The sequence below is a fragment of the Budorcas taxicolor genome, chromosome 2 (assembly GCF_023091745.1).
Source record: "Budorcas taxicolor isolate Tak-1 chromosome 2, Takin1.1, whole genome shotgun sequence".
NCBI lineage: Eukaryota > Metazoa > Chordata > Mammalia > Artiodactyla > Bovidae > Budorcas > Budorcas taxicolor.
Genome location: NC_068911.1, coordinates 44,872,654 through 44,897,837, shown reverse-complemented (window position 1 = coordinate 44,897,837; position 25,184 = coordinate 44,872,654). Strand labels below are relative to the sequence as shown.

Below are 25,184 nucleotides of genomic sequence, written 5' to 3'. Positions count from 1 at the left end.
AAAATTGTTAAAGTCACATCCTAGAAGAAGACAAAGCCCTAGTCATCTGTATCTCTATCACACAGAAGTAGCCATACTTTGGAGGCTATGACCTTCCGGTCTTCTGTTTCTGTATATTTTGCTACTGCTGCTGCTGCTAAGTCACTTCAGTTGTGTCCGACTCTGTGTGACCCCATAGACGGCAGCCCACCAGTCTCCCCCGTCCCTGAGATTCTCCAGGCAAAAACACTGGAGTGGGTTGCCATTTCCTTCTCCAATGCATGAAAGTGAAAAGTGAATGGGAAGTCGCTCAGTCGTGTCTGACCCTCAGCGACCGCATGAACTGCAGCCTAGCAGGCTCCTCCGTCCATGGGATTTTCCAGGTAAGAGTACTGGAGTGTATATTCTAGGTTTTACCAAGTCCAAGCTCCCTCTGCTTGCCGCATGATGGGCCAGTAATTACAAGCAAGATGTTAAGACAAGGAAGACACTTCATTCAGGGAGCCAGCTGACTGGGAAGATGGCAGGCTCGTGACTCAAAATAACCAACTTGTCGGGGTCTGGGTGCCAGGTTCTTTTGTAGAGTCAGAGAGAAAGAAGCAATGAGGAAATAAAGTTGAAAGGCAGAATAAAGAGGGAAAGGCAGTGGGGAAGTAAAGTGAAAGGGTATTCAATCTTACAAAACATCTCTAGGGGAGAGGTGTTCAGTTCAGTTCAGTTCAGTCGCTTAGTTGTGTCCGACTCTTTGTGACCCCATGAATCGCAGCATGCCAGGCTTCCCTGTCCATCTCCAACTCCCGGAGTTCACTCAGACTCATGTCCATTGAGTCAGGGATGCCATCCAGCCATCTCATCCTCTGTCGTCTCCTTCTCCACCTGCCCCCAATCCCTCCCAGCATCAGAGTATTTTCCAATGAGTCAACTCTTCGCATGAGGTGGCCAAAGTACTGGAGTTTCAGTTTTAGCATCAGTCCTTCCAAAAAATCCCAGGGCTGATCTTCTTCAGAATGGACTGGTTGGATCTCCAGGCAGTCCAAGGGACTCTCAAGAGTCTTCTCAGCACCACAGTTCAAAAGCATCAATTCTTCAGCACTCAGCCTTGTTCACAGTCCAACTCTCACATCCATACATGACCACAGGAAAAACCATAGCCTTGACCAGATGGACCTTAGTCGGCAAAGTAATGTCTCTGCTTTTGAATATACTATCTAGGTTGGTCATAACTTTTCTTCCAAGGAGTAAACGTCTTTTAATTTCATGGCTGCAATCACCATCTGCAGTGATTTTGGAGCCCCCCAAAATAAAGTCTGACACTGTTTCCACTGTTTCCCCATCCATTTCCCATTAAGTGATGGGACCAGATGCCATGATCTTCTTTTTCTGAATGTTGAGCTTTAAGCCAACTTTTTCACTCTCCTCTTTCACTTTCATCAAGAGGCTTTTTAGTTCCTCTTTACTTTCTGCCATAAGGGTGGTGTCATCTGCATATCTGAGATGATTGATAGTTCTCTCGGCAATCTTGATTCCAGCTTTTGTTTCTTCCCATCCAGCGTTTCTCATGATGTATTCTGCATATAAGTTAAATAAGCGGGATAACAATATACAGCCTTGACATACTCCTTTTCCTATTTGGAACCAGTCTGTTGTTCCATGACCAGTTCTAACTGTTGCTTCCTGACCTACAGATTTCTCAAGAGGCAGGTCAGGTGGTCTGGTATTCCCATCTCTTTCAGAATTTTCCACAGTTTATTGTGATCCACACAGTCAAAGGCTTTGGCATAGTCAATAAAGCAGAAATAGATGTTCTTCTGGAACTCTCTTGCATTTTCCATGATCCAGCGGATGTTGGCAATTTGATCTCTGGTTCCTCTGCCTTTTCTAAAACCAGCTTGAACACCATGAAATTCACGGTTCATGTACTGCTGAAGCCTGGCTTGGAGAATTTTGAGCATTACTTTACTAGCATGTGAGATGAGTGCAATTATGCGGTAGTTTGAGCATTCTTTGGCATTATCTTTCCTTGGGATTGGAATGAAAATTGACCTTTTCCAGTCCTGTGGCCACTGCTGAGTTTTCCAAATTTGCTGGCATATTGAGTGCAGCACTTTCACAGCATCATCTTTTAGGATTTGAAATAGCTCCACTGGAATTCCATCACCTCCACTAGCTTTGTTCGTAGTGATGCTTTCTAAGGCCCACTTGACTTCACATTCCAGGATGTCTGGCTCTAGGTGAGTGATCACACCATCGTGATTATCTGGGTCGTGAAGATCTTTTTTGTAAGTTCTTCTGTGTATTCTTGCCACCTCTTCTTAATATCTTCTGCTTCTGTTAGGTTCATACCATTTCTGTCCTTTATCGAGCCCGTCTTTACATGAAATGTTCCCTTGGTATCTCTAATTTTCTTGTAGAGATCTCTAGTCTTACCCATTCTGTTCTTTTCCTCTATTTCTCTGCATTGATTGCTGAAGAAGGCTTTCTTATCTCTTCTTTCTATTCTTTGGAACTCTGCATTCAGATGCTTATATCTTTCCTTTTCTCCTTTGTTTTTCACCTCTCTTCTATTCACAGCTATTTGTAAGGCCTTCCCAGACAGCCATTTTGCTTTTTTGCATTTCTTTTTTTTCACATTAAAAAAAAATTTATTTTTAATTTATTTTGCTTTACAATACTGTATTGGTTTTGCCATACATTGACATGAATCAGCCACGGGTGTACATGAGTTGATCCCTGTCTCCTGTACAATGTCACGAACCTCATTCCATAGTTCATCAGGCACTCTATCTATCAGATCCAGGCCCTTAAATCTATTTCTCACTTCCACTGTATAATCATAAAGGATTTGATTTAGGTCATACCTGAATGGTCTAGCGGTTTTCCCTACTTTCTTCAATTTCAGTCTGAATTTGGTAATAAGGAGTTCATGATCTGAGCCACAGTCAGCTCCTGGTCTTATTTTTGTTGACTGTATAGAGCTTCTCCATCTTTGGCTGCAAAGAATATAATCAATCTGATTTCGGTGTTGACCATCTGGTGATACCACGTGTAGAGTCTTCTCTTGTGTTGTTGGAAGAGGGTGTTTGCTATGACAAGTGCATTTTCTCGGCAAAACTCTATTAGTCTTTGCCCTGATTCATTCTGCATTCCAAGGCCAAATTTGCCTGTCACTCCAGGTGTTTCTTGACTTCCTACTTTTGCATTCCAGTCTGCTATAATGAAAAGGACATCTTTTTTGGGTGTTAGTTCTAAAAGGTCTTGTAGGTCTTCATAGAACCATTCAACTTCAGATTCTTCAGCGTTACTTGTTGGGCCATAGACTTGAATTACCATGATATTGAATGGTTTGCCTTGGAAACGAACACAGATCATTCTGTCATTTTTGAGATTGCATCCAAGTACTGCATTTCAGACTCTTTTGTTGACCATGCTGGCTACTCCATTTCTTCTTAGGGATTCCTGCCCACAGTAGTAGATATAATGGTCATCTGAGTTAAATTCACCCATTCCAGTCCATTTTAGTTCACTGATTCCTAGAATGTCGACGTTCACTTTTGCCATCTCTTGTTTGACCATTTCCAAAATACCTTGATTCATGGACCTGGCATTCCAGGTTCCTATGCAATATTGCTCTCTACAGCGTCGGATCTTGCTTCTATCACCAGTCACACCCACAACTGGGTATTGTTTTTGCTTTGGCTCCATCCCTTCATTCTTTCTTGAGTTATTTCTCCACTGATCTCCAGTAGCATATTGGGCACCTACTGACCTGGGGAGTTTCTCTTTTGGTATCCTATCATTTTGCCTTTTCATATTGTTCATGGGGTTCTCAAGGCAAGAGTACTGAAGTGGTTTGCCATTCCCTTCTCCAGTAGACCACATTCTGTCAGACCTCTCCACCATGACCCCTGTGTCTTGGGTTGCCCCGTTGGCATGGCTTAGTTTCATTGAGTTAGACAAGGCTGTGGTCCCAGTGTGATTAGATTGACTAGTTTCTGTGAGTGTGGTTTCAGTGTGTCTGCCCTCTGATGCCCTCTTGCAACACCTGCCATCTTACTTGGGTTTCTCTTACCTTGGACGTGGGGTATCTCTTCATGGCTGCTCCAGCAAAGCGCAGCTGCTGCCCCTTACCCTGCACTAAGGGTATCTCCTCACCACCGCCCTTCCTGACCTTCAATGTGGGATAGCTCCTCTAGGCCCTCCTGTGCCCGCGCGGTCACCGCTCCTTGGATGTGGGGTTGTTCCTCCTGGCCACCGCCCCTGACCTCGGGTGTGGGTTAACTCCTCTTGGCCACCGCCCTTCAGGCATGGGGTCATCCTGGCTTCTGCCCCTGACCTCGGACATGGGGTAGCTCCTCTCAGCTGCGCTGAGTGCGCCGGTCACAGCCACCCACGCTTAGGGGAGAGGAAGGGGTGTGTTAATCTCCTATTCACAGTTGGGCAGGGACAGATTGTCTCTCATGAGCTCAACAAAGGCACTTTAGTTTACAGTCAGACAGGGTTCTTTGAGGTAAACCATTATTTATGATTATAATAACAAAAGCAATGAAAAGCAAGTCAAAGAAAATTTCCAACGTGGAGTCAGAATTGGCTTCCTCTCTGCAACATATTTATTACAAGAGATATATCCCATTGTACCAGTGGTGTTTACCACATTTTAAACATTTCCCATTATCAATATCTTTAGAGGATGTTTATTTTTGAATAGTGTTTTATACTGTGAAAGTATCACAATTTACCCTAATTAATACTTTGTTGTTGAATAGTTAGGTCACCGCTAGTGTGAAATATGCTAAAATATTCATCCTTGGAGATGAGCATACATTGGAATATAATATTAGATATTAGAATGCTGAAACATGATAAAGTCCTTGTTATAAGAGGTCTTTTTACATACCATTCAGTAGTATAAATTCCTCAAGGTGCAAATGATATTCCCAGTTTGCTTTTTATCAACAGCAGTTTCTTTCTGTTTGACCCCAGTGAGAAGAGTGGCAACGGAAACATGCACCTAGAGAACAAAGATGGCAGGCTGACCTCTGGCATGCTGGAGATGGAGCTGCATCAGACATCTGCTCCCACGAGTGCTGGCCTGGGAGGGTCAGGGTTGGTGGAACTCAACACCAGCAACCACAGGCCACAGCAAGGAGTTGGCAAGGCAGATTCCCTGAGCCCCTACCACAATGGGGCTGCTGGGCAGAGCTGCTGGGCTCCTGTGGACCAGGATTTTGGCTCATGCCTCAAGGAACGGTGGTGAGTTTACCTTATAAATGTGGAATTCACAAACACTGGATTTCCATGAACATAGTTCCCTTACATTTTTTTGTGGGAAAAATTTCCAGATATTCTGCAAGACTCTTTCCAGCACTAGATCACTTTCCTGGCCTGTTTTGAATGAATGCTGTTTCTAAAATGTGGCTAATGTAAATCCAAAAGGTAATAAAGATAGAAATCAGATTGGCCTCATCAACTGTGTACAAACTGGTTAGTTTTTCTTAGAGCTATTAAAATTAGGATATAGATACACAGGAAAGAAGAGTGTGTTAGTTATCTAGTGTCAGATAATGTGTTAGTCACTCAGTCGTGTCTGACTCTTTGTAACCCCATGAACTATAGCCCTCCAGGCTTCTCTGCCCATGGAATTCTCCAGAAAAGAATACTGGAGTGGGCTGCCATTCCCTTCTCCTGGGGATGTCCCCGACCCAGGAATCGAAACTGGGTCTACATATTCCAAAATTCAGCATCTTAAAATGACACGTTTGTTTGCTTACAGTTTTGTGAGTCAGAAATCAGCATTGCTTAGCTGGATCCTCCGCCTAAGGGTCTTTCACAGGCTGAGAACAAGTTGTCAGCAGAGGCTGGCTGTCGTTCAAGTGGGTAGGGTCTGCTTCCAAACTCATCATTGTTGGCTGGACTTAGTTCTTCCTGGGCAGATGGTCTAAGGTCTAAGTCTCAGTCCCTTGCCAGGTGGCCTGCTCCATCAAGGCTAGCATGAGAGACAGTCCTTTGTAACCTAATCATAGAAGTAACTCCCCATCACTCTTACTGTGTTCTGTTTGTTAGGATGAGTCACTAGGTTGTACCCACAATGTAGGGGATGGGATCACACATGGACGTGAACACCTGGAGTAGATTATGGAGGGCATGGCAGACAAAGGTTGCCTGTCACAAAAGTGGATGAATCTGCTTGCCAACACAGAAGACACAAGAGACATGAGTTTGATCCCTGGGTCAGGAAGATCCCCTGGGATAGGAAATGGCAACCCACACTGGTACTCTTTTCTGGAAAATTCCATGGACAGAGGAACCTGGTGGGATACAGTCCATTGGACTGCAGACAGTTGGACACAACTGAGTGCACATGCACACACACATACACACACACATTTTTAGTTTAGTTTAATAAAGCATATTCCATACTGTTTTTCATAATGGCTCCATCATTCTACATTCCCACCAATAGTGTATGAGGGTTCCCTTTTCTCCACATCCTTACCAACAATTGATATTTGTAGACTTTTGATGACAGCCATTCTGACAAGCCTGAGATGATATCTCATTTTGTGGTTTTGACTTGCATTTCCCTGATGATGAGTGATCTTTGAGCATCTTTTCACATGTCTGTTGGGCATCTGTATATCTTCTTTGGAAAATTATCTATTCAGGTACTCTGCTCATTTTTCAATCAGATTGTTTGGTTTTTTGATGTTGAGCTGTGTGAATTCTTTTTATATTTTGGATATTAACTCCTTTTTGGATGTATTATTTGCAAATATCTTCTCCCATTAAGTAGGTGGCCTTTTTGTTTTGTTGATAGATTCTTTCACTGTGCAAAAGCTTTGATGTGTACATTTATTTTTACTTTGTTTCCCTTGTCTGAGAAGACATAGCCCCCAAAATATTGCCAAGACAGATGTCAATGAGCATACTGCCTATGCTTTCTTCTATAATTTTATGATTTCAGGCCCTGCATTTAGTCTTTAATTCATTTTAAGTTTTTTTTTTGTTGTTGTTTTCGTACTAGGTATGAGGAAGTAGTCTAGTTTGATTTTTTTTTTTTTGCTTGTAGAGGTACAGTTTTGCCACTATTATTTATTGAAGAGGTTATCTTTTCCCCATTGTATACCCTTGCCTCTTTTATAATAGATTAATTGCCCATTTGAGTGTGGGTTCATTTCTGAGCTTTTCATTTCTTCTGTTTGATTGAGCTATGTATCTTTTGTGTGTGTGTGTGTGTGTGCTAGTACCATGCTGTTTTGATTTTGTAGGTTTGTAGTATAGTTTGAAGCCAAGAAGTGTGATACACCAGTTTTGCTCTTTTTAAAGTTTGTTTTGGCTATTGAGGGGTTTTTATGTTTCCATCCAAATTTTAGATGGGGTTCTATGGGAAATGCTATTGGCATTTTGATAGGTCTTACATTGAATCTGTAGATTGCCTTGGATAGTATTAACATTAATACTTGGGTCATTTTAGCAATATTAATTCTTCCAATCCATAAGCACAATATATCTTTCCATTTGTTTGTGTCATCTTGAATATCTTTCATTAATAAGTGTGGGTCTTTTACCTTCTTGGCTAGAGTCATTCCTAGATGTTTTATTCTTTTTGATGCAATTGTAAATGGTATTGTTTTCTTGTTTTCTCTTTCTGATAGTTTGTTGTTGGTCATTGTTCAGTCGCTAAGTTGTGTCTGACTTTTTGTGACCCCATGGGCTACAGCACACCAGGCTTCCCTGTCCTTCACTATTTCCCTGAGTTTGCTCAAGCTCTTATCCATTGAGTTGATGATCAATGGCCATCCAACCATCTCATCTTATTCCACCCTCTTCTCCTTTTGCCTGCAGTCTTTCCCAGCATAAGGATTTTTTCCAATGAGTAGGCTCTTCATATTAGGTAGCCAAAGTATTGGAGCTTCAGCTTCAGCATCAGTCCTTCCAATGAATGTTCAGTGTTGATTTCCTTTAGGATTGACTGATTTGATCTCCTTGCTGTCCAAGGGTATCTCAAGAGTTTCTCTACCACCACAGTTCAGAAGCATAAATTATTCAGCACTCTACCTTTATAGTTTGTTGTTAGTATATAGAAATGAACAGATTCCTATATATTAATTTTATATCTTGCCACTTTATCAAATTCATTGATAAGTTCCAGTAGAGTTTTGATGTCATATTTAGGATTTTCTATTTACAGTATCATGTCTTCTACAGTGACAGTTTTCTTTCTACATTTTCTATTTGCATTAAAAATTTTTTCTTGCCTGGTTGCTGTAGCTATGAATTTCAACATTGTGTTGAATAATAGAGGTTAAAGAGGGCATCCTTGTCTTGTTCCTGAAGTTAGAAGTAATGCTCTCAGCTTTTACCATTGAGAAAGATGTTAGCTGTGGACTTTTCATATATGGCCTTTTCTATGTTTATGTATGTTTCCTCCATACTCACTTTGTTCAGAGTTTTTATCATGAATAGATGTTGAATTTTGTCAAAAGCTTTTTCCTGCATCTATCGATGTGGTCATATAATTTTTATTCTTCAGTTTGTTTTTGTGATGTATAATCTTGATTGATTTTTCCATCCTTGCATTCCTGGGATATTCACTTGATTATCATGCATGATTTTGTTAATGTATTTTTGAATTTGGTTTGTTAATATTTTTTTGAGGATTTTGTATCTCTGTTCACTAGCGATATTGGCTTGTAATTTTCTTATTTTAATTTTAAAAGCTATCATTGCCTAGTTTTGGTATCAGAGTGATGTTGGCCTTGTAGAAAGAGTCCATATGTTTTCTTCCTCTGCAGTTTTAAAGAATAGTTTGAGAGGATAGATGTTAATGCTCCCTTAAATGTTTGGTAGAATTAGCCTGTGAAGCCATCTGGTCATGGGCTTTTGTTTTTTGGGAGTATTAAAAAATTACTAAATCAGTTTCATTACTGATAATTTATCTGTTCATATTTCTTATTCACTCAGTCTTTGGAGATTGTACACTTATAGGAATTTGTCCACTTCTTCTAGGTTGTTCATTTCATTGTAGTAATCTCTTATGATCTTCTGAATTTCTATCACTTCTCCTTTTCTCATTTCTGATTTTATTGACTTTGGCCCTCTCTTTGTTTTCTTGATAAGTTTGGCTAAAGGTTTGTCAATTTTGTTTATCTTTTCAAAGAACCAGTTCTTAATTTCATTGATCCTTTTATTGGCTTATTTTGGTTTTATTTCATTTATTTCTGCATTGATCTTTATTATTTCCTTCCTTTTACTAACATTGGGTTTTGTTCATATTTTTCTAGTTCCATTAAGCATAAGCTTATATTGTTTATTTGGGACTTTTCTGCTATACTGAAGTAGGCATCTCTCTTTATAAACTTCACTCTTAGAATGGCTTTTGCTGCATCTCATGGATATTGGATCATTGTGTTTCTGTTTTCATTTGTCTCCAGGTATTTTTCTATTTGCTCTTTGATTTTTTCAGTGATCCATTGCTTATTTAGTAACATATTGGTTAGTTTCTATGTGTTTTATTTCTTGCAGGTCTTTTGTTCTTTTTCTCCTTGTAGTTGGTTTCTAGTCTCATAGAGTTGTGGTTGGCAAAGATGATTTCAGTCTTCTTACATTTATTGAAATTGTTTTGTGACCTAGCATGTGAGCTATCCTGGAGAAAGTCCCATGTACACTTGAAAAGAATGTATATTCTGGTGCTTTGGGATGGAATGTCCTATGGATACCTATTAAGTCCATTTGGTTTAATATGTTGTTTAAGGCCAGCATTTCCTTATTGATAATCTGTCTGGATGGTCTGTCCATTGATCTAAGTGGGGGTGTTAATGTTCTCTAGTATTATTGTGTTACTGTCAGTATCTCCCTTTATATCTGTTAATATTTGATGTATGTATTTAGGCAACCAATGTTGAATGCATATATATTTACAATTGCTACATTTCCTTCTTGGATTAATTCCTTGATCATTATGTAATATCATTCTTTGTCTTTTATGACAGCTCTTTGTTTTAAAGTTTATTTTGTTTAAGTTTCCCTACCTTGGTTTTCTTTTTGTTTCCATTTTCATAAGATACTTTTTTTCCTGTTCCCTTTCAGTCTGTGTGTGTCTTTAGAAATGAGTCTCTGGTAGGCAGAATATATATGGGTGTTGTTTTAAAATACATTCAGGCTCTTTACATTCTTAGATTAGAATATTTAATGCATTTATCTTTTAAGTAGTTATTGATAGACATGTACTTATTACACTTTTATGATATTAATTGTTTTGGGGTCATTTTTGTGGTTCTTTTTGTTCTTTTCTTTTTTTAAAACTCTCTTTACTTTTGATCTGATGACTATCTTTGGTGTTCATGTTTTTTCTCTTTTTTGTGTATCTATTGTAGATTTTTCATTAGAACTTGAGTTTTATATGGAGCAATCTATCTATATATACATGGTTACTTTAAGTTATTAATCTCTTAAGCTTGAATGTTTTTAACAACACTGAAGTTTTATTCCCCCCTAAACTTTTACATTTTGACATAATATTTTATATCCTTTAGCTTTGTGTATCCTTTAACTTATTGTGGACATTGGTGATTTTACTACTTTTTCTTTTAAACTATTACTATCTTTATAAGTAGTTGATCTCTTACATTGTGTGTATTTGCCTTTGCCAATGAGATTTATCCTTCAGTAATTTTCATATTTCTAGTTGTGGCCTTTCCTTTTTTGTTTAGAGAAGTCCCTTAAATAATTCTTGTAAAGCTGGTTTGATGGTGCTGAGCTCTTCTAGATTTTGCTTGTCTGTAAATTTTTTGATCTCTCCATCAGATCTGAATGAAAGCCTTGCCAGGTAGAGTATTCTTGGTTGTGGTTTTTCACTTTCACCACTTTGAATATATCAGGTCATTCTCTTTTGGACTGCATAACTTCTGCTAAAAAATCAGCTGATGACCTCGTGTGAGTTTCCTCATACATTACTAGTTGTTTTTCCTTTGCTATTTAAAAAGAAATTATTTATTTTAATCAGAGGTTAATTACTTTACAATACTGTATTGGCTTTGCCATACATCAACATGAATCTGCCACAGTTATACACGTGTTCCCCATCCTGAACCCCCCTCCTTCCTCCCTCCCCATACCATCCCTCTGGGTGGTCCTAGTGCAGCAGCCCCAAGCATCCAGTATCATGCATTGAACCTGGACTGGTGATTCATTTCATATATAATATTATACACGTTTCAATGTCATTTCCCAAATCATCCCACCTTCTCCCTCTCCCACAGAGTCCAAAAGACTGTTCTATACATCTGTATTTCTTTTGCTGTCTCTCATCTGTGTTTTCGTTACCATCTTTCTAAATTACACATATATGCATTAGTATACTGTATTGGTGTTTTTCTTTCTGGCTTACTTCACTCTGTATAATCGGCTCCAGTTTCATCCACTTCATTAGAACTGATTCAAATGTATTCTTTTTAGTGGCTGAGTAATACTCCATTGTGTGTATGTACCACAACTTTCTTATCCATTCATCTGCAGATGGACATCTAGGTTGCTTCCATGTCCTGGCTATTATAAACAGTGCTGCGATGAACATTGGGGTACACATGTCTCTTTCAATTCTGGTTTCCTCAGTGTGTATGCCCAGCAGTGAGATTGCTGGGTCATAAGGCAGTTCTATTTCCAGTTTTTTAAGGAATCTCCACACTGTTCTCCATAGTGGCTGTACTAGTTTGCATTCCCACCAACAGTGTAAGAGGGTTCCCTTTTCTCCATACCCTCTCCAGCATTTATTGCTTGTAGACTTTTGAATCGCAGCCATCCTGACTGGTGTGAAATGGTACCTCATTGTGGTTTTGATTTGCATTTCTCTGATAATGAGTGATGTTGAGCATCTTTTCATGTGTTTGTTAGCCATCTGTATGTCTTCTTTGGAGAAATGTCTATTGAGTTCTTTGGCCAATTTTTTGATTGGGTCGTTTATTTTTCTGGAATTGAGCTGCAGGAATTGCTTGTATATTTTTGAGATTAGTTGTCAGTTCCTTCATTTGCTATTATTTTCTCCCATTCTGAAGGCTGTCTTTTCACCTTGCTTATAGTTTCCTTTGTTTTGCAGAAGCTTTTAAGTTTAATTAGATCCCAATTATTTATTTTTGCTTTTATTTCCAATATTCTGGGAGGTGGGTCATAGAGGATCCTGCTGTGATGTATGTCGGAGAGTGTTTTGCCTATGTTTTCCTTTAAGAGTTTTATAGTTTCTGGTCATAGGTTTATGTCTTTAATCCATTTTGAGTTTATTTTTTGTATGGTGTTAGAAAGTGTTCTAGCTTCATTCTTTTAAAAGTGGTTGACCAGTTTTCCCAGCACCACTTGTTAAAGAGATTGTCTTTAATCTATTGTATACTCTCTTGCTCCTTTGTCAAAGATAAGATGTCCATAGGTGCTTGGATTTATCTCTGGGCTTTCTATTTTGTTCCATTGATCTATATTTCTGTCTTTGTGCCAGTACCATACTGTCTTGATGACTGTGGCTTTGTAGTAAAGCCTGAAGTCAGGCAAGTTGATTCCTCTAGTTCCAGTCTTCTTTCTCAAGACTGCTTTGACTATTCGAGGTTTTTTGTATTTCCATACAAACTGTGAAATTATTTGTTCTAGCTCTGTGAAAAATACCACTGGTAGCTTGATAGGGATTGCATTGAATCTATAAATTGCTTTGGGTAGTATACTCATTTTCACTAAATTAATTCTTCTGATCCATGAACATGGTATATTTCTCCATCTATTAGTGTCCTCTTTGATTTCTTTCACCAGTGTTTTATAGTTTTCTATATATAGGTCTTTAGTTTCTTTAGGTAGATATAGTCCTAAGTATTTTATTCTTTTCATTGCAATGGTGAATGGAATTGTTTCCTTAATTCCCTTTCTATTTTCTCGTTATTAGTGTATAGGAATGCAAGAGATTTCTGTGTGTTGATTTTATATCCTACAAATTTACTATATTCATTGATTAGCTCTAGTTATTTTCTGGTGGAGTCTTTAGGGTTTTCTATGTAGAGGATCATGTCATCTGCAAACAGTGAGAGTTTTACTTCTTTTTGAATTTGGATTCCTTTTATTTATTTATTTTTCCTGCTCTGATTGCTGTGGCCAAAACTTCCAAAACTATGTTGAATAGTAATGGTGAAAGTGGGCACCCTTGTCTTGTTCCTGACCTTAGGGGAAATGCTTTCAAGTTTTCACCATTGAGGATAATATTTGCTGTAGGTTTGTCATATATAGCTTTTATTATGTTGAGGTATGTTCCTTCTATTCCTGCTTTCTGGAGAATTTTTTATCATAAATGGATGTTGAATTTTGTCAAAGGCCTTCTCTGTATCTATTGAGATAATCATATGGCTTTTATTTTTCAGTTTGTTAATGTAGTGAATTACATTGATTGATTTGCGGATATTGAAGAATCCTTGCATCCCTGGGATAAAGCCCACTTGGTCATGGTGTATGATCTTTTTAATGTGTTGTTGGATTCTGATTACTAGAATTTTGTTAAGGATTTTTGCATCTATGTTCATCCGTGATATTGGCCTGTAGTTTTCCTTTTTTGTAGTATCTTTGTCAGGTGTTGGTATTAGGGTGATGGTGGCCTCATAGAATGAGTTTGGAAGTTTACCTTCCTCTGCAATTTTCTGGAAGAGTTTGAGTAGGATAGGTGTTAGCTCTTCTCGAAATTTTTGGTAGAATTCAGCTGTGAAGCCGTCTGGGCCTGGGCTTTTGTTTGCTGGAAGATTTCTGATTACTGTTTCAATTTCCATGCTTGTGATGGGTCTGTTCAGATTTTCTATTTCTTCCTGGTTCAGTTTTGGAAAGTTGTACTTTTCTAAGAATTTGTCCATTTCTTCCACGTTGTCCATTTTATTGGCATATAATTGCTGATAGTAGTCTCTTATGATCCTTTGTATTTCTGTGTTGTCTGTTGTGATCTCTCCTTTTTCATTTCTAACTTTATTGATTAGATTTTTCTCCCTTTGTTTCTTGATGAGTCTGGCTAATGGTTTGTCAATTTTATTTATCCTTTCAAAAAACCAGCTTTTGGTTTTGTTGATTTTCGCTATGGCCTCCTTTGTTTCTTTTGCATTTATTTCTGCCCTAATTTTTAAGATTTCTTTCCTTCTACTAACCCTGGGGTTCTTCATTTCTTCCTTTTCTAGTTGCTTTAGGTGTAGAGTTAGGTCATTTATTTGACTATTTTCTTGTTTCTTGAGGTATGCCTGTATTGCTATGAACTTTCCCCTTAGCACTGCTTTTACGGTGTCCCACAGGTTTTGGGTTGTTGTGTTTTCATTTTCATTCGTTTCTATGCATATTTTGATTTCCTCTGTGATTTGTTGGTTATTCAGCAGCATGTTGTTCAGCCTCCATGTGTTGGAATTGTTAGTAGTTTTTCTCCTGTAATTGAGATCTAATCTTACTGCATTGTGGTCAGAAAAGATGCTTGGAATGATTTTTTTTTTTTGAATTTATCAAGGCTAGATTTATGGCCCAGGGTGTGATCTATCCTGGAGAAGTTTCCGTGTGCACTTGAGAAAAAGGTGAAATTCATTGTTTTGGGGTGAAATGTCCTATAGACATGAATTAGGTCTAACTGGTCTATTGTATTGTTTAAAGTTTGTGTTTCCTTGTTAATTTTCTGTTTTGTTGATCTATCCGAAGGTGTGAGTGGGGTATTAAAGTCTCCCACTATTACTGTGTTACTGTTAATTTCCCCTTTGATACTTGTTAGCATTTGTCTTACATATTGTGGTGCTCCTATGTTGGGTGCATATATATTTATAATTGTTATATCTTCTTGGATTGATCCTTTGATCATTATGTAGTGTCCTTCTTTGTCTCTTTCATAGCCTTTGTTTGAAAGTCTATTTCATCTGATATGAGTATTGCTACTCCTGCTTTCTTTTGGTCTCTCTCTGCATGGAAAATATTTTTCCTGCCCCTCACTTTCAGTCTGTATGTGTCCCCTGTTTTTACATGGGTCTCTTGTAGACAACGTATATAGGGGTCTTGTTTTTGTATTCATTCAGCCAGTCTTTGTCTTTTGGTTGGGGCATTCAACCCATTTACTTTTAAGGTAATTATTGATAAGTATGATCCAGTTGCCATTTAGTTTATTGTTCTGGGTTTGAGTTTATACACCCTTTTAATGTTTCCTGTCTAGAGAATATCTTTTAGCATTTGTTGGAGAGCTGGTTTGGTGGTGCTAAATTCTCTCAGCTTTTGCTTGTCTGTAAAGCTTTTGATTTCTCCTTCATATTTGAATGAGATCCTTGCTGGGTACAGTAATCTGGGCTGTAGGTTATTTTCTTTCATCACTTTAAGTATGTCTTGCCATTCCCTCCTGGCCTGAAGAGTTTCTATTGAAAGATCAGCTGTTATCTTTATGGGAATCTCCTTGTGTGTTATTTGTTGTTTTTCCCTTGCTGCTTTTAATATTTGTTCTTTGTGTTTGATCTTTGTTAATTTCGCCTTGGATTTATCCTGTTTGGGACTCTTTGGGTTTCTTGGACTTGGGTGATTATTTCCTTCCCCATTTTAGGGAAGTTTTCAACTATTATCTCTTCAAGTATTTTCGCATGGTCTTTTTTTTTTGGTCTTCTTCTTCTAGGACTCCTATAATTCGAATGTTGGGGTGTTTAACACTGTCCTGGAGGTCTCTGAGATTGCCCTCATTTCTTTTAATTAGTTTTTCTTTTCTCCTCTCTGATTCATTTATTTATACCATTCTATCTTCTAATTCACTAATCCTATCTTCTGCCTCTGTTATTCTAGTATTTGTTGCATCCAGAGTGTTTTTGATCTCATTTATTGCATTATTCATTATATAGTGACTCTTTTATTTCTTCTCAGTCCTTGTTAAACCTTTCTTGCATCTTCTCAATCCTTGTCTCCAGGCTATTTATCTGTGATTCCATTTTGACTTCAAGATTTTGGACAATTTTCACTCTCATTATTTGGAATTCTTTTTGTCAGGTAGATTCCCTATCTCTTCCTCTTTTGTTTGGTTTGGTGGGCATTTATCCTGTTCCTTTACCTGCTGGGTATTCCTCTGTCTCTTCATCTGGTTTAAATTGCTGAGTTTGGGGTGGCCTGTCTGTATTCTGGCAGTTTGTGGAGCTCTCTTTATTGTGGAGTTTCCTCACTGTGGGTGGGGTTGTACAGGTGGCTTCTCAAGGTTTCTTGGTTAGGGAATCTTGTTTCGGTATTCTGTTTGGTGGAGCTGGATTTCTTCTCTCTGGAGTGCAATGACGTGTCCAGTAATGAGTTATGAGATGTCAATGGTTATGGAGTAACTTTGGGCAGCTTGTATGTTGGAGCTCAGGGCTGTGTTCCTGTGTTGCTGGAGAATTTACATGGTATGTCTTGCTCTGGAACTTGTTGGCCCTTGGGTGGTGCTTGGTTTCAGTGTAGGTATGGAGGTGTTTGATGAGCTCCTGTCAATTAATGTTCCCTGGAGACAGGAGTTCTGGTGTTCTTAGGATTTGGACTTCAGCCTCCTGCTTCTGGTTTTCAATCTTGCTCCCACGTAAAAATGGGTAGTGAAGATTGGGTTCTTAAAGGTACAAAATTGATAACAAATACCAAAAAGCAAAGATTAAAAATCTAGAGTAGGGTTTGGAATTTCATAAATACAATATTAAAGAAAAAGAAAAAAAGAGAAGAAAAGTCACAAAAATTATAATATATATATGTATATATACATATAAAGTTTGCTTTTAAAAAATAGGATCTTTTTTTTGCAAAGTAATAGTAGTTTATAAAAGTGAAAACTAAAGGAATAATAGAGGACTTAAAAATAAAAAATATTAATAAAAAGAATGATCGTAAAAATAGTAAAAATATGTCTAGGACTTTCTCTGGTGTTTTTGTGGGTATTGTGGGGTCAGTTCATTTTCGGATAGTTTCTTGGTCCAACTTATATTTCTCAAGATCTATAGGCCCCTTCCTATGTAGTCGGTCCTAACTACAGGGTTTTAATCTATTGCACCTGTCACTTCCAAGGCAGTTCCCTCTGTTTTAGCTTCTTCTGTTTGCTGGTCTCTTCAGTGTCTGATTTCCGCCCTGACACAAAGGGGATGGTGGTGGACACTTTTTTTCGGCTCACTTATTCAGTCGCGCTGTGGGGAGGGAGGGACACTGCAAACAAATAACACTGGTGTGTGCTCACAGTGCCTCAGCCACAGTGGGCCCGCCTCCGCTCACGGCAGGTGTACTCTCCCTGCCCACACTGCTCAGGCTCTAGGTTGCTCCACTGAGAACCGTCTGAGGCCGGCCCTGGGCTGCATGCACCTCCCAGGTCTAAGCCGCTCAGGTTCAGGCAGTTGGGTAGTCCCCAGAGGCACAGACTCAGTTGGGCCTGTGTTTTGTGCTCTTCCCAGGTCCGAGCAGCTCAGGTGATGAGGTGTTTGGCAAGCACGGTCGCTGTGACTTATAGCCTCCCCCGATCCTGCCGCTCGATTTTCTGTGTACAACCGGCGCACCTTCTCAGGAGGATGTTGACATCCAGAACCCCAAGAAGTCTTAGTTAGCAAAGAAGCCTGCTTGCAGTTTTGTAGATAATGTCTCTCTGGGGCTGTGATTGCCCGCTTCCGGCTCTGGCTGCCTGTCACCGGAGGGGCATGGTCTGCAACCAGGTATCTCTGTTCAGTCCTTTGTTCTGTGCGTGGTCCTGGTGGTGTCTTAGGTTAGGGCTGGCTTTTTGCGTGGTAGTTATCCCACAGTCTGGTTTGCTAGCCCAAGTTAGTTCACTCAGATTGCACTCGGGGCATTCAGGCCAGATACTTACTGTAAGCAATGCAGCCCACGCCTCCCTGCCCAGCCTCCACAGGCATCTGCACTGCTTCTCCACTGGCGGAGTTACCATTGGGCTCATAGTCTGTGGGTTTTAATTATGTATTTATTTTTCCTCCCTGTTATGTTGCCCTCTGTGCCTCCAAGGCTCGCCACAGACTCAGCAGTGACAGTGTTTCCTGATGTTTGGAAACTTCTCTATTTTTAAGACTTCCTTCCCAGGATGGAGCTCCGGCCCTACCTCTTTTGTCTCTCTCTCTCTCTTTTTTTTTTTTTGTCTTTTATATTTTTTCCTCCCTCTTTTTGAAAACAATAGTTCGCTTTTCTGGATTCCTGATGTCCTCTGCCAGCATTCAGAAGTTGTTTTGTGGAATTTACTCAGAGTTTAAATGTTCTTTTGATGACTTTGTGGGGGAGAAAGTGGTCTCCCCGTCCTATTCCTCTGTCATCTTAGGACCGCCTCTCCTTTGCTATTTTTAATATTCTCTACTCATCTTTAATTTTTGTCATTTTAATTACAATGTGTCTTGATGCGGATCTCTTTGGGTTGATCCTACTTGGAACTTTCTGTGCTTCTTGGACTTGAATGTCTGTTTCCTTTTCCAGGTTAGAAATGTTTTAAATTACTATGTCTTCAAATAAGTTCTCTGCCACTTTCTCTCTCCTTCTTCTTTGAATCCTTTAATGTGAATGTTAGTATATTGATGCTGTCCCAGAAGTCTCTCCATTTTAATAATTCTTTTTTCTTTTTTCTATTCAGCTTGCATAATTCTCACTACTCTTTCAGTTCACTGATCTGCCCCTTTGTATCACCTAATATACTGCAAAATTTCTTTTGATGTATTTTTGTTTAAGTTATCCTTCAATTCTGTTTGATTTTTTTTAAAATAATTTCTGTTTTTCTTAAACTTCTCTCTCTGTTCATCCATTCTTCTAAATTTGTTGAGCGTGATTATGGTCATTTTCATGGAAACTATATTAGGTAGATTGGTTATCTCCACTTTGCTTGGTTCTTATGGTGTTTTATCTTGTTCCATCATTTTGGAATATGTTCCTCTGTTATTCATTTTTCTTAATTCTATATTTTTATTTCAAAACATTTAGTAGAATCCTTATACTTTTGTGTCTTAGAGAAGTAGCTTTATGTAGGAGATATGCTTATGTGTCCCAGAAGTCTACTCTTTCTGGTCTCCAGAGCCAAATGCACTAGGGATGCTCCCGGTGTGGGCTGTGTGGGTCCTTCTGTTGTGATGAGATGAGTACCGTGGTTGGTCTGGTAGTTGTGATTGGCCTCTGGTCTGCTGATTGCCAGGCCCTGCCTGGCAGTTGATGGGTGTGGCTGGGTCACAAGGTAGATGACTGAAGAGCTCCAAAGTGTCACAGGGCTAGTGCTGCAACCACTGCTGCTTCTGCTGCTGCCAAAGCCACAGAGCTGAAGCAAAGAAACAGTTGGAGTATTTGGATGAAGATATGGGATTTGGTCTCTTTAACTAATCATCAAAAAGCAATCAATTTAGCCAGTTTATTTGTGAAACAAGAAATTAAAGACTAACTTCTCTTTTAAAAAAAGATCAAAGATCCTGGATCTTTGATGCCTGGTCTGGGCTAGTGGGGCTAGTGGAGCTAGTGTTATTTAGCTGGTGGGTGGCACTTATGTCTAGGGAGTCCCAGGGCTAGTGCTGGACTGCTAGTGGGTAGACCAGGGTGCTGGAATCTTTGGTTCTAGGACCCTGGGAGTCCCAGAGTTGGTGTCAGTCCACTGGTGGGCCAAGCTGAATCCTGCAGTCTCTGGCTACAGAGTCTAGAGTTTATCAGAGCTGGTGCTAGCTCTCTGTTATGTGCATGTGAAGTGTGTGCATGCTCAATTATGTCCAACTCTTTGCAACCTTATGGACTATAACTCACCAGGCTCCTCTGTCCTTGAAATTTTCCAGGCAAGAATACTGGAGTGGGTTGCCATTTCCTACTCTAGGGAGTCTTCTTGACCCAGAGATTGAGCTCATGTATATGTCTACCACACACAACCTGTGACCAAGTGAGTACCTCATGTTGTGAGGTACATAAATAATCTCAACTGTTACATAGTCAGTTCACTTCAGTCTCTCAGTGGTGTCTAACTCTTTGTGACCCCATGAACTGCAGCATGCCAGGCCTCCCTGTCCATCACCAGCTCCTGGAGTCCACCCAAACCCATGTCCATCGAGTCAGTGATGCCATCCAACCATCTCATCCTCTGTTGTCCCCTTTGCCTCCTGTCCTCAATCTTTCCCAGCATCAGGGTCTTTTCCAATGAGTCAGCATAGTCACTATTTACAAAACATGGGGTGAAAGCCTGAACAAGCCATCTTGGTCAATTTGCTCTCGCCTCACGTTCTGTGTGCAGTCCATCTTCTGTGATGTTCCCTTGGCAAGTAACACTGACCCTTGGATTTACATCTTGCTACTGCAGTAACTACAACAACAATCAGTTACACCCCCAATACAAAACAAAACACAATGCCAGGTATCACCTGGAACTTATGTTGACGTCCTTGCCCTCATGAGGCTAGAAAAGCCAGTCACCACATGTGGAGCACCTTTATTTTACATGGCCAGGTCCAGTCCACCATCTTTCCTTGTGAAATTGCAGGAAAGCCTCTACAGGGGCAAGTCCACTCCTGAAGAATTTTATTAAGGGCCCATAAAACCCCCTACAGGTGCCATGCCAACTGCTTCAAGGAGGAGATTTTTGTGGCATTCACAGCCCACCCAAAGATTCCAAATACTTTCACACTGTTATAAATCTGCAAGAGAATCAGAGGGTAGTAGCACATCACAGCACACAGCCTTTACAGTACACAGTCCTACTAAACCTATATCACAGGACACAGCATTGACAGCACACTGTTCTACTAAACCTTCATCACAGGACACAGCCTTTACAGTACACTGTTCTACATAAGACACAGACTTTATAGTACAATGTTTTACTAAACCTACATCACAGCACACAGCATTTACAGCACACTGTTCTAACCCTACATCACAGGACAAAGCCTTTACAGCACAGTGTTCTACTAAACCTACATCACAGCACACAGCTTTTACAGTACATTGTTCTACGAAACCTACATCACAGGACACAGCCTGTACAGCACAGGGTTCTACTAAACTTACACCACAGCGCACAGCCTGTACACTACACTGTTCTATGAAACCTATATCACAGGACACAGCCTTTACAATACACTGTTCTACTAAACCTACATCACAGCACACAGCCTTTATTGCACACTGTTCTTGTAACCCTACATGACAGGACACAGCCTTTATAGTACACTGTTCTACTAAACCTACATCACAGGACACAGCCTTTATAGCACACTGTTCTACTAAACCTACATCATAGCACACAACCTTTACAGTACATGGTTCTACTAAACCTACATCACAGGACACAGCTTTTACAGCACACTGTTCTAATAAACCTACATCACAGGACACAACTTGTACAGCACAGTGTTCTACTAAACCTACATCACAGCACACAGCCTGTACAGTAATACACTGTTCTCCTTAAACTTACATCACAGGACACAGCCTTTACAGCACACTGTTCTACTAAATGTACATCACAGGACGCAGCCTTTAGAGTACACTGTTCTACTAAACCTACATCACAGGACACAGTGGTTATGGTACGCTGTTCTACTAAACCTACATCACAAGACATAGCCTGTACAGCACAGGGTTTCTACTAAACCTACAGCACACAGCCTGTACAGTACACTGTTCTACTAAACCTATGTGACAGGACACCACCATTACAGTAAACTGTTCTACTAAACCTACATCACAGGACACAGTCTTTACAATACACTGTTCTATTAAACCTACATCACAGCACACGGCCTTTATAGTACACTGTTCTACTAAACTTAACTCACAGGACATAGCGGTTAGAGCACAGTGTTCTACTAAACCTACTTCACATCACACAGCCATTACAGTACACTGTTGTACAAAACCTACATCACAGCACACAGTCTTTACAGTACATTGTACTACTAAATCTACATCACAGGACACAGCATTTACAGTACATTGTTCTACTAAACCTAAATCACAGGAAACAATGGTTATAGCACAGTGTTCTAGGAAACCTACATCACAGGACACAGCCTTTACAGTACACTGTTCTACTAAATCTACATCACAGGACACAGCCTTTACAGCACAGTGTTTACTAAACCTACATCACAGCACACAGCCTTCACAGTACATGGTTCTACTAAACCTACATCATAGGACAAAGCCTTTACAGCACACTGTTCTAATAACCTACATCACAGGACACAACTTGTACAGCACAGTGTTCTACAAAACCTAAATCACAGCACACAGCCTGTACAGTACTCTGTTCAGCTAAACTTACATAATAGGACACAGCCTTTACAGCACATTGTTCTACTAAAGCTACATCACAAGACACAGCCTTTACAGTACACTGTTCTACTAAAGCTACATCACAGGACACAGCCATTACAGTAAACTGTTCTACTAAACCTACATCACAGGACACAGCCTTTACAGTACATTGTTCTACTAAACTTAAATCACAGGAAACAATCATTATAGCACAGTGTTCTAGGAAACCTACATCACAGGACACAGCCTGTACAGTACACTGTTCTACTAAATCTATATCACAGGACACAGCCTTTACACTACACTGTTCTACTAAATCACATCACTGAACACAGCCATTGCAGCACACTGTTCTAGGAAACCTACATCACAGGATACAGCTATTACGGTACACTGTTCTACTAAACCTACATCACTAGACACAGCCATTGCAGTACACAGTTGTACTAAACCTACATCATAGGAGACAGCCTTTACAGTACACTGTTCTACCAACCTACATCACAGGATACAGACTGTACAGTACACTGTTCTACTAAACGTAGAGCACAGCACACAGCCTCTACAGTACACTGATCTACTAAACCTACATCACAGCACACAGCCTTTATTGCACACTGTTCTCCTAACCCTACATGACAGGACACAGCCTTTATAGTATACTGTTCCACTAAACCTCCATCACAGGAGACAGCCTTGACTGTATACTCTTCTACATAAGACACAGCCTTTACAGTGTACCTCTGTACTTTTGCATCCTCATAAACTGGATGGGACTCCTGCCAGCTCGGGCCTCCTTTGGGAGTCTTTTGACTTTCAAAATGGCATCTTGCATGCCGTCCCTCTACTTCTCTCAATAAGGACCCACAAAACCCCTACAGATGCTGGGCCCATCCCTGTGTCCCAAAGTCACAAAAGTCATGTTGCCAAGTGTTCCCGATGCATTTGCCAAAACTGTTAACTCAAATCGACCAACTCTGCCTGAGTATATGGTTGAACTCCCATTTGCCGGACTGTCACTGGCACCGTGGGGTGGATTTTCCTGACTGTCCTGAAGGCGAATATGAATTGTGCCCTATGCGATGCTGTACCAGTGCTCAATGTGCAAAGACACTTGTAAGAACTAGAGCAATGTATATTGGCACTACAGCAAATAGAACTACCTTATGACCCAGCAATCCCACTGCTGGGCATACACACCGAGGAAACCAGAATTGAAAGAGACACATGTACCCCAATGTTCATCGCAGCACTGTTTATAATAGCCAGGACATGGAAACAACCTAGATGTCCATCAGCAGATGAATGGATAAGAAATCTGTGGTACATAGACACAATGGAGTATTACTCAGCCGTTAAAAAGAATTCATTTGAATCAGTTCTGATGAGATGGATGAAACTGGAGCCGATTATACAGAGTGAAGTAAGCCAGAAAGAAAAACACCAATACAGTATACTAACACATATATATGGAATTTAGAAAGATGGCAATGACGACCCTGTATGCAAGACAGCAAAAAAGACACAGATGTGTATAGCGGACTTTTGGACTCAGAGGGAGAGGGAGAGGGTGGGATGATTTGGGAGAATGGCATTCTAACATGTATACTATCATGTAAGAATTGAATCGCCAGTCTATGTCTGACGCAGGATACAGCATGCTTGGGGCTGGTGCATGGGGATGACCCAGAGAGATGTTATGGGGAGGGAGGTGGGAGGGGGGTTCATGTTTGGGAACACATGTAAGAATTAAAGATTTTAAAATTAAAAAAACAAAAAACTAAAAAAAAAAAAAAAAAAAAAGAACCCCCTGGCTCTGAAGAACCCAGCATTTCTGACAGAGAGGCAGTAAGTGACAGAGATGATGAACGTTATGAGACCTTGAATCCCTGCTTGGCAGTGAGACCCATTATGTAGCAGAAAGTGAAGCACAGCAGTATTCTCGCATGGCTGGTGCAGCAGCCGTAGCAGGAGACATGCTATATTCTCTCCTTTTGTGCCTGACTTAATGGACACAGCCATGATGCAGCACTAGTATGTTACTGCCTTCTAGGTGGAGCTCATGTATATGCACACTGCTGTGGTCCAGGGGGTCATCCTCAAGGGGCCCCCAGTGTGACTGATTCATGACATGTCGACCATATACTCTGGCAGAATTGGTCAACTTGAGTGAGCAGTTTTGGCAAATGTGCTGGGAACCCTTGGCAACATGGCTTTTGTGAGGAAAAACTGCACAGAATGGCAAACATGACTGGACTCTATTATAACACTAAACGGAGCCTAAAAGTATTGACCCCACAGCATCTAGTCTGTGTGAATTTCTGTTTGTATTTCTAGTGTGGTTTAGCCTGGGGTGGAAAATTGTCTCTAATTATCTTAAATTCCAACTTTTTACAATGCAGATATAACATGTGAAGTTTGCCACTGATTCTCGGGGCACATTCTTGGATCTAGCTGTAACCACCAGTGAACACATCCTTCAGTTTTTGTTAATGATCCCTTCCTTCACTGTGTCTTTCAGGTCTCACCCTCCTTTCTCCCAAGTCTTCGGCTCCAGGTCTAAAGACCCCTGCTTTACAGAAAACACTCCTTTGCTGAGGAATTTCTCGCAAGAAAAACGGTGAGGTTTTTTTTTTTTTCTTTTCTTTTCTTTCTTTCTTACAAAATTAAGAAATCTCTGAGCATTACCCTTATGCTGATTACACTCATGCTGGAGAATAGGATGAGTTTTTACCTGACATGTTTGGTCTCTGCTAGATCCTTGTCAATTCAATGTGTGTTCATGATTCTAGTAGTTGTATTCTGTGCCTTATGAATTTCCAAATAACCTTGAGCATAACACTGCCATGAGTGTATAGCATATGTACACACTCATCCATGCACTTAGCTCTGACAGGCTGTCTTGAGAGGTCAGGGCTTCTCAACTGGGGCTGAGGTTGGTGCTGTCAGGAGATATTTCTGTTGTCACAAATGGGGAAGCAGTA

General features: G+C 40.1%; 1 protein-coding gene across 1 annotated transcript in view; it reads left to right on the top strand.

Moving 5' to 3' along the window:
- Positions 1–4,981: 4,981 nt before the first annotated feature.
- OCA2 (OCA2 melanosomal transmembrane protein) overlaps positions 4,982–25,184 on the top strand; it is a 278,263-nt gene continuing 258,060 nt past the window's right edge. The window contains exons 1-2 of the mRNA XM_052635656.1: positions 4,982–5,229; positions 24,722–24,820. Of these exons, the coding sequence (XP_052491616.1) occupies positions 4,982–5,229; positions 24,722–24,820 (347 nt within the window). The remainder of the gene's footprint in view (positions 5,230–24,721; positions 24,821–25,184) is intronic.